Source organism: Mustelus asterias, unplaced genomic scaffold (assembly GCF_964213995.1).
Source record: "Mustelus asterias unplaced genomic scaffold, sMusAst1.hap1.1 HAP1_SCAFFOLD_951, whole genome shotgun sequence".
NCBI lineage: Eukaryota > Metazoa > Chordata > Chondrichthyes > Carcharhiniformes > Triakidae > Mustelus > Mustelus asterias.
Genome location: NW_027590897.1, coordinates 5,297 through 15,000, shown reverse-complemented (window position 1 = coordinate 15,000; position 9,704 = coordinate 5,297). Strand labels below are relative to the sequence as shown.

The window sequence follows — 9,704 nt, the reverse complement described above, 5'->3', positions numbered from 1 at the left end:
CCAATGGATCCCAGGGCCCAGATTGGCCAATGGATGCCAAAGGACAGCTCTGGCCAATGGATCCCAGGGACCCACTCTGGCCAATCGAACCCTTGGCAACACATTAGTCAACAGCTCCAATGACGGCCGACTAACAGTCGGCGGGAGGGGGGGTGGGGGTGTTGGGGGAGGGGCAGAGTCCGCACCGATCCCGCGTCAGGAGGCGGGGTTACAGGGACAACACTGATTGGTCCCTCAGGTGGAAAGAGCAGCCCGGGGTCGGGGGTATTTAGAAGGATGAACTTTATTGGATTTGGTAGCGGGACTCGGTGAGGATTGGGGAGGGGGGATAGCGAGCGGAGACAGTAGGGGGGGGGGGTCTCAGGTAGAAGCTTCAGGACATGTTAGTGTTACAGTCCATCCTCATTACGATGTGCGTCAACAGTTTCTCCAACAGCTCCGCACTGTGCTTCCCAGTCTGCAGAACCTCCTCATGATTGGCTCTCTCTTCACTCTCGTAGTCCACCACAACCTTGTTAGTGACCAATGAGAGCCCAAAGACCCGGAGTTTGCAATGGCGCGCGACGATCACCTCGTGCGTGGTGCTCATTCCTGAGAGAGACAGAGAGCGAGATTCCCAACATTAACACCGTGTGTGACACAGAGAGAAACTCCCTCTACACTGTCCCCATCAAACACTCCCAGGACAGGTACAGCACGGGGTTAGATACAGAGTAAAGCTCCCTCTACACTGTCCCCATCAAACACTCCCAGGACAGGTACAGCACAGGGTTAGATACAGAGTAAAGCTCCCTCTACACTGTCCCCATCAAACATTCCCAGGACAGGTACAGCACGGGGTTAGATACAGAGTAAAGCTCCCTCTACACTGTCCCCATCAAACACTCCCAGGACAGGTACAGCACGGGGTTAGATACAGAGTAAAGCTCCCTCTACACTGTCCCCATCAAACGCTCCCAGGACAGGTACAGCACGGGGTTAGATACAGAGTAAAGCTCCCTCTACACTCTCCCCATCAAACACTCCCAGGACAGGTACAGCACGGGGTTAGATACAGAGTAAAGCTCCCTCTACACTGTCCCCATCAAACATTCCCAGGACAGGTACAGCACGGGGTTAGATACAGAGTAAAGCTCCCTCTACACTGTCCCCCCATCAAACACTCCCAGGACAGGTACAGCACGGGGTTAGATGCAGAGTAAAGCTCCCTCTACACTGTCCCCATCAAACACTCCCAGGACAGGTACAGCACGGGGTTAGATACAGAGTAAAGCTCCCTCTACACTGTCCCCATCAAACACTCCCAGGACAGGTACAGCACGGGGTTAGATACAGAGTTACACTCTCTCTACACTGTCCCCATCAAACACTCCCAGGACAGGTACAGCACGGGGTTAGATACAGAGTAAAGCTCCCTCTACACTGTCACCCACCAAACACTCCCAGGACAGGTACAGCACGGGGTTAGATACAGAGTAAAGCTCCCTCTACACTGTCCCCCACCAAACACTCCCAGGACAGGTACAGCACGGGGTTAGATACAGAGTAAAGCTCCCTCTACACTGTCCCCCACCAAACACTCCCAGGACAGGTACAGCACAGGGTTAGATACAGAGTAAAGCTCCCTCCACACTGTCCCCCACCAAACACTCCCAGGACAGGTACAGCACGGGGTTAGATACAGAGTAAAGCTCCCTCTACACTGTCCCCCATCAAACACTCCCAGGACAGGTACAGCACGGGGTTAGATACAGAGTAAAGCTCCCTCTACACTGTCCCCATCAAACACTCCCAGGACAGGTCCAGCACGCGGTTAGATACAGAGTAAAGCTCCCTCTACACTGTCCCCCATCAAACACTCCCAGGACAGGTACAGCACGCGGTTAGATACAGAGTAAAGCTCCCTCTACACTGTCCCCATCAGCACTCCCAGGACAGGTACAGCACGGGCAGAGGTACATAAGAACATAAGAACTAGGAGCAGGAGTGGGCCATCTGGCCCCTCGAGCCTGCTCCACCATTCAATAAGATCATGGCTGATCTTTATGTGGACTCAGCTCCACTTATCCGCCCGCTCACCATCACCCTTAATTCCTTCACTGTTCAAAAATCTATCCATCCTTGCCTTAAAACCATTCAATGAGGAAGCCTCAACTGGGCAGGGAATTCCACAGATTCACAACCCTTTGTGTGAAGAAGTTCCTCCTCAACTCAGTCCTAAATCTGCTCCCCCTTATTTTGAGGCCATGCCCCCTAGTTCTCGTTTCACCCGCCAGTGGAAACAACTTCCCTGCTTCTATCTTATCTATTCCCTTCATAATCTTATATGTTTCTATAAGATCTCCCCTCATTCTTCTGAATTCCAATGAGTATAGCCCCAGTCTACTCAGTCTCTCCTCATAAGCCAACCCCCTCAACTCCGGAATCAACCCAGTGAATCCCTTCTGCACCCCCTCCAATGCCAGTATATCCTTTCTCAAGTAAGGAGACCAAAACTGTACACAGTACTCCAGGTGTGTCCTCACCAGCACCTTATACAGCTGCAACATAACCTCGCTGTTTTTAAACTCCATCCCTCTCGCAATGAAGGACAAAATTCCATTTGCCTTCTTAATTACCTGCTGCACCTGCAAACCAACTCCTTGAGATTCCTGCACAAGGACACCCAGGTCCCTCTGCACAGCAGCATGCTGCAATTTTTTACCATTTAAATAATAGTCCATTTTGCTGTTATTCCGACCAAAATGGATGACCTCACATTTACCAACATTGTACCCCATCTGCCAGACCCTCGCCCACTCACTTAGATTATCTATATCCCTTTGCAGACTTTCAGCATCCTCTGCACACTTTGCTCTTCCACCCATCTTAGTGTCATCTGCGAATTTTGACACACTACACTTGGTCCCCAACTCCAAATCATCGATGTAAATCGTAAACAATTGCGGTCCCAACACTGATCCCTGAGACACACCACTAGTCACTGATCGCCAACCAGAAAAACACCCATTTACCCCCACTCTTTGCTTTCTGTTAATTAACCAATCCTCTATCCATGCTAATACATTACCCATAACACCGTGCATCTTTATCTTATGTAGCAGTCTTTGGTGCGGCACCTTGTCAAATGCCTTCTGGAAATCCAGATACACCACATCCACAGGTTCTCCATTGTCCACTGCACATGTAATGTTCTCAAAGAATTCCACCAAATTAGTCAAACATGACCTTCCCTTCATGAACCCATGCTGCGTCTTCCCAATGGGACAATTTATATCCAGATGTCTCGCTATTTCTTCCTTGATGATAGATTCAAGCATTTTCCCTCCTACAGAAGTTAAGCTAACCGGCCTATAGTTACCCACCTTTGGTCTACCTCCTTTTTTAAACAGTAGCGTCACATTTGCTGTTTTCCAATCTGCGGGAACCCACCCCAGAGTCCAGCGAATTTTGGTAAATTACCACTAGTGCATTTGCTATTTCCCCCGCCATCTCTTTTAGTATCCTGGGATGCATTCAATTAGGACCTTATAGAACTTTAGTTCGGCCGCACTTGGAATATAGTGTTCAATTCTGGTTGCCACACTTCCAGAAGGATATGGAGGCTTTGGAGAGGGTACAGAAAAGATTTACCAGGATGTTGCCTGGTATGGAGGGCATTAGCCATGAGGAGAGGTTGGAGAAACTTGGTTTGTTCTCTCTGGAGCGACGGAGGTTGAGGGGAGACCTGATAGAAGTCTACAAGATTATGAGAGGCATGGACAGAGTGGATAGTCAGAAGCTTTTTCCCCAGGGTGGAAGAGTCAATTACTCGGGGGCACAGGTTTAAGGTGCGAGGGGCAAGGTTTAAAGGAGATGTACGAGGCAGATTTTTTACACAGAGGGTGGTGGGTGCCTGGAACTCGCTGCCGGGGGAGGGAGTGGAAGCGGATACAGTAGTGAGTTTTAAGGGGCGTCTTGACAAATACATGAATAGGATGGGAATGGAGGGATATGATCCCCGGAAGGGTAGGGGGTTTTAGTTAAGTCGGGGCAGCATGGTCGGTGCAGGCTTGGAGGGGCCGAAGGGCCTGTTCCTGTGCTGTAATTTTCTTTGTTCTTTGACCAGGAGACTTGTCTACCTTTTGCCCCATTAGCTTGCCCAACCTCTTTCATGACAATGATACTTTCTAGGTCCTCACCTGCCCTCGCCTTCCTGTCATCAATTTTTGGCACGTTATTTGTGTCTTCCACTGTGAAGACCGACACAAAATACCTGTTCAATGCCTCAGCCATTTTCTCATTTCCAGTTATTACATCCCCCTTCTCATCCTCTAAAGGACCAATGTTTACATTCGCCTCTCTTTTTCGTTTTGAATATTTGTAGAAACCTTTGCGATCTGTGAAGTCACCGAACTGTGAAGCGAGGTGCGTGTGGGGTACTCACCGACAGCATCTGCTCCCAGGGTCCGGAGCATGCGACACTCCGCGATGGTTTCGTAGGAAGGTCCCGCCAGTGCGCAGTAGACCCCCTCACGTACGATGCCGTGTAATCCCAGGTCGCGGGACACATCGAACGCCAGTCTCCGGAGTTCTTTGTCGTATGCGTCGGACATGCACGGGAACCGCTCGCCAAACCTTCAGGCAAAGCACAAGTAGCAGACCGGTCACGCACAGAACGATGCCGGAGGCCACTCGACCCATCCAACCCCTGCTAGCCCCGCCTTGGAGAGGTGATCCCACCCTGAAGCCCCACACACACTTGCTCCCTCATCCAAAGGGCAGCCTTCATTGGCTGGGGCATTGAGTTTAAAAATTGGCAAGTCACGTTGCAGCTTTAGGGAGGAGTTATACAATAAATGGCAGAGTCATCAGGAGTATAGAAACACAGAGGGACCTGGGTGTGCAAGTCCACAAATCCTTGGAGGTGGCAGCACAGGTGGAGAAGGTGGTGAAGAAGGCATATGGTATGCTTGCCTTTATAGGACGGGGTATAGAGTATAAAAGCTGGAGTCTGATGATGCAGCTGTATAGAACGCTGGTTAGGCCACATTTGGAATACTGCGTCCAGTTCTGGTCGCCGCACTACCAGAAGGACGTGGAGGCATTGGAGAGGGTACAGAGGAGGTTTACCAGGATGTTGCCTGTTATGGAGGGTCTTAGCTATGAGGAGAGATTGGGGAAACTGGGCTTGTTCTCCCCTCCTCTCCCCTCCCCTCCCCTCCTCTTCCCTCCCCTCCCCTCCTCTCCCCTCCCCTCCCCTCCTCTCCTCTCCCCTCCCCTCCCCTCCCCTCCTCTCCTCTCCCCTCCCCTCCCCTCCTCTCCCCTCCCCTCCTCTCCCCTCCCCTCCCCTCCCCTCCCCTCCTCTCGCCCCGGACACTGACTTGTCTTCATTGGCTCCGATCAGGGGGTTGATTCCGGCGAATCCGGGGAGGTTGATGTGATCCTTGATCAACATGATGTCTCCCACTTTGTAATCGGGGTTCAGGCCCCCGGAGGCGTTGGTGACGATCAGAGTCTCCACTCCCATCAGCCGGAACACCCGGATTGGGAACGTCGTCTACGGAAGCAACGGGACGGAATCAGGATCGGAAAGGGGATCCCCCTATCACCCCCCCCCGGGACTCACCCCAGATTCCTCCCGTCCCACCCCCCCAACCGAGACTGACCCCACATTCCCCCCCGCACCCCGAGGATTCCCCCCCACCCGAGACCCACCCCAGATTCCTCCCGTCCCACCCCCCCAACCGAGACTGACCCCACATTCCCCCCCGCACCCCGAGGATTCCCCCCCACCCGAGACTCACCCCGGATTCCGCCCCCCCCCCCACCCGAGACTCACCCCGGATTCCGCACCCCCCCCCCCGAGACTCACCCCAGATGCCACCCGCCCACCCCCCCGCCCCAACCCGGATTTCCCCCCCCCCGCCACCGAGACTCACTCCGGATTCTCCCCCCCCCCCCCGAAACTCACCCTGGATTCCTCCCCCCCCCCCACGAGACCCACCCCGGATTCCCCCCCCCCCCCCGAAACTCACCCTGGATTCCCCCCCACCACCACCCCCCCCCCGAGACCCACCCCGGATTCCCCCCCCCCCGAAACTCACCCTGGATTCCCCCCCACCCCGCCCCCCCAAGAGACCCACCCCGGATTCCCCTCCCCCCCCCCCCGAGACCCACCCCGGATTCCGCCCCCCCCCGAAACTCACCCCGGATTCCCCCCCCCCGGAAACTCACCCTGGATTCCCCCCCACCCCGCCCCCCCAAGAGACCCACCCCGGATTCCCCCCCACCCCCCCCCCCTCCCGAGACCCACCCCGGATTTCCCCCCCCCCGAAACTCACCCTGGATTCCCCCCCACCCCGCTCCCCCAAGAGACTCACCCCGGACCCCCCCCCCCCCCCCCCCGCCCCCCAAAATCTCACCCCGGAATCCGACCCCCAGAAACTCATTCCCTCACCCCACCCAGTCCAGGCCCACACCCGAACCCCTCAAATCCGTAGGGACCCCCCAAACTGTAGCCAGAATCGGTGACAATTCACCCCAGATCCCCCCAGCGCCCCCACACCCCGCCTGGGGAATTCCAACCAGGGCACTCCTCCATTCCGGGGGAGTTTCACTCAAGCTCCCAGATACATCGGGAAATTCCTCTACCCAGGGGAGAATCCGCTACCCACCCCCCAACTCCCCTCCCCGCCCGGAGCGACCTCCTCCCCCCTCCTCACCTTCCAAACGGGGTGTCCCTCGTAGAGGTGGAAGCGACCTTGCATACAAACACACATCTTCCCATTGAGAGACCCAAACACCAGGCGGCCGGCGTGTCCCGACACTGGAACACATCCAATCAGAGATATCAGCAAACTCAAACACCGCCGAGAGAGGGCAACCGGAAAGGGTCGAGTGGGATTGTGTACAGTGGGAGTGAACGGGAAGGGGTTTGGGTCCATTGGGATTGTGTACAGTGGGAGTGAACGGGAAGGGGTTTGGGTCCATTGGGATTGTGTACAGTGGGAGTGAACGGGAAGAGATTGGGATTGTGTACAGTGGGAGTGAACGGGAAGGGGATTGGGTCCATTGGGATTGTGTACAGTGGGAGTGAACGGGAAGAGATTGGGATTGTGTACAGTGGGAGTGAACGGGAAGGGGATTGGGTCCATTGGGATTGTGTACAGTGGGAGTGAACGGGAAGGGGATTGGGATTGTGTACAGTGGGAGTGAACGGGAAGGGGATTGGGTCCATTGGGATTGTGTACAGTGGGAGTGAACGGGAAGGGGTTTGGGATTGGGATTGTGTACAGTGGGAGTGAACGGGAAGGGGATTGGGATTGTGTACAGTGGGAGTGAACGGGAAGGGGTTTGGGTCCATTGGGATTGTGGACAGTGGGAGTGAACGGGAAGGGGTTTGGGATTGGGATTGTGTACAGCGGGAGTGAATGGGAACGGGTTTGGGATTGGGGTTGTGTACAGTGGGAGTGAACGGGAAGGGTTAGCCGGCATCTCCACTCCAGGAACAGTGCCAGAAGACTGGAGGGTAGCAAATGTTGTCCCCTTGTTCAAGAAGGGGAGTAGGGACAACCCTGGTAATTATAGACCGGTGAGCCTTACTTCTGTTGTGGGCAAAGTATTGGAAAGGATTATAAGAGATAGGATTTATAATCACCTAGAAAGGAATAATTTGATTAGGGATAGTCAGCACGGTTTTGTGAAGGGTAGGTCGTGCCTCACAAACCTTATTGAGTTCTTTGAGAAGGTGACCAAAGAGGTGGATAATGGTTTGGGTCCATTGGGATTGTGCACAGTGGGAGTGAATGGGAAGGGGTTTGGGATTGGGTTTGTGTTCAGTGGGAGTGAACGGGAAGGGGTTTGGGATTGGGATTGTGTACAGCGGGAGTGAATGGGAACGGGTTTGGGATTGGGGTTGTGTACAGTGGGAGTGAACGGGAAGGGTTTTGGGTCCAGTGGGATTGTGTACAGTGGGAGTGAACGGGAAGGGGTTTGGGTCCATTGGGATTGTGTACAGTGGGAGTGAATGAGAAGGGGTTTGGGATTGGGATTGTGTACAGTGGGAGTGAATGGAAGGGGTTTGGGTCCATTGGGACTGTGTAGAGTGGGAGTGAACGGGAAGGGGTTTGGCTCCATTGGGATTGTGTACAGTGGGAGTGAACGGGAAGGGTTTTGGGTCCAATGGGATTGTGTACAGTGGGAGTGAACGGGAAGGGGTTTGGGTCCATTGGGATTGTGTACAGTGGGAGTGAATGGGAAGGGGTTTGGGATTGGGATTGTGTACAGTGGGAGTGAACGGGAAGGGTTTTGGGTCCAGTGGGATTGTGTACAGTGGGAGTGAATGGGAAGGGGTTTGGGATTGGGATTGTGTACAGCGGGAGTGAATGGGAACGGGTTTGGGATTGGGATTGTGTACAGTGGGAGTGAATGGGAACGGGTTTGGGATTGGGATTGTGTACAGTGGGAGTGAACGGGAAGGGGTTTGGGTCCATTGGGATTGTGTACAGTGGGAGTGAACGGGAAGGGGTTTGGATCCATTGGGATTGTGTACAGTGGGAGTGAACGGGAAGGGGTTTGGCTCCATTGGGATTGTGTACAGTGGGAGTGAACGGGAAGGGTTTTGGGTCCATTGGGATTGTGTACAGTGGGAGTGAACGGGAAGGGGTTTGGGATTGGGATTGGGATTGTGTACAGTGGGAGTGAACGGGAAGGGGTTTGGGTCCATTGGGATTGTGTACAGTGGGAGTGAATGGGAAGGAGTTTGGGTCCATTGGGATTGTGTAGAGTGGGAATGAATGGAAAAGGGTTTGGGTCCATTGGGATTGTGTACAGTGGGAATGAATGGGGATGGAATTTGGGTCCATTGGGATTGTGTAGAGTGGGAGTGAATGGGAAGGGGATTGGGATTGTGTACAGTGGGAGTGAACGGGAAGGGGTTTGGGTCCACTGGGATTGTGTACAGTGGGAGTGAACGGGAAGGGGTTTGGGTCCATTGGGATTGTGTACAGTGGGAGTGAACGGGAAGGGTTTTGGGTCCAATGGGATTGTGTACAGTGGGAGTGAACGGGAAGGGGTTTGGGTCCATTGGGATTGTGTAGAGTGGGAGTGAATGGGAAGGGGTTTGGGATTGGGATTGTGTACAGTGGGAGTGAATGGGAAGGGCTGTGGGTTTGGGATTGTGTACAGTGGGAGTGAATGGGAAGGGCTGTGGGTTTGGGACAGATTGTCTATCAGACCTTACCTGTGCTCTGGGGGAAGTTGGGGACATCGCAGTAGTTGAAGATGATTGCATCCTTCAACGAATCAGCGAGTCCGCCCAAACCGGATCCACAGATAATCGCAAGTGTTGGTCTGTGATTGGTCTTCGCTAACAGCCAATCAGCTGTCCCCTTGTACTGTTCATAAGTGTATCTGTCAAATCGAGAGAAAGAAAAGTGACTGTTAGATCATCAGACACACCAGTCAGTGTACAAATATCTCCCTGAGAGAGAGAGAGGGGACTGAGAGACACCAGTCAGTGTACAAATATCTCCCTGAGAGAGAGAGAGGGGACTGAGAGACACCAGTCAGTGTACAAATATCTCCCTGAGAGAGAGAGAGGGGACTGAGAGACACCAGTCAGTGTACAAATATCTCCCTGAGAGAGAGAGAGGGGACTGAGAGACACCAGTCAGTGTACAGATATCTCCCTGAGAGAGAGAGGGGACTGAGAGACACCAGTC

The 9,704-nt window shown here is 53.8% G+C and overlaps 1 protein-coding gene across 1 annotated transcript in view; it reads right to left on the bottom strand.

Moving 5' to 3' along the window:
- The window catches only part of LOC144487655 (purine nucleoside phosphorylase-like), a gene marked incomplete at its 5' end in the record, with an annotated part of 11,109 nt that extends 1,716 nt beyond the window's left edge, over positions 1-9,393 (bottom strand). Inside the window, 5 exons of the mRNA XM_078205732.1 lie at positions 1-591; positions 4,427-4,617; positions 5,364-5,539; positions 6,705-6,808; positions 9,224-9,393. The exon at positions 1-591 is cut by the window's left edge and continues 1,716 nt beyond it. Coding sequence (XP_078061858.1) covers positions 374-591; positions 4,427-4,617; positions 5,364-5,539; positions 6,705-6,808; positions 9,224-9,393 — 859 coding nt within the window. The remainder of the gene's footprint in view (positions 592-4,426; positions 4,618-5,363; positions 5,540-6,704; positions 6,809-9,223) is intronic.
- Positions 9,394-9,704: the final 311 nt, after the last annotated feature.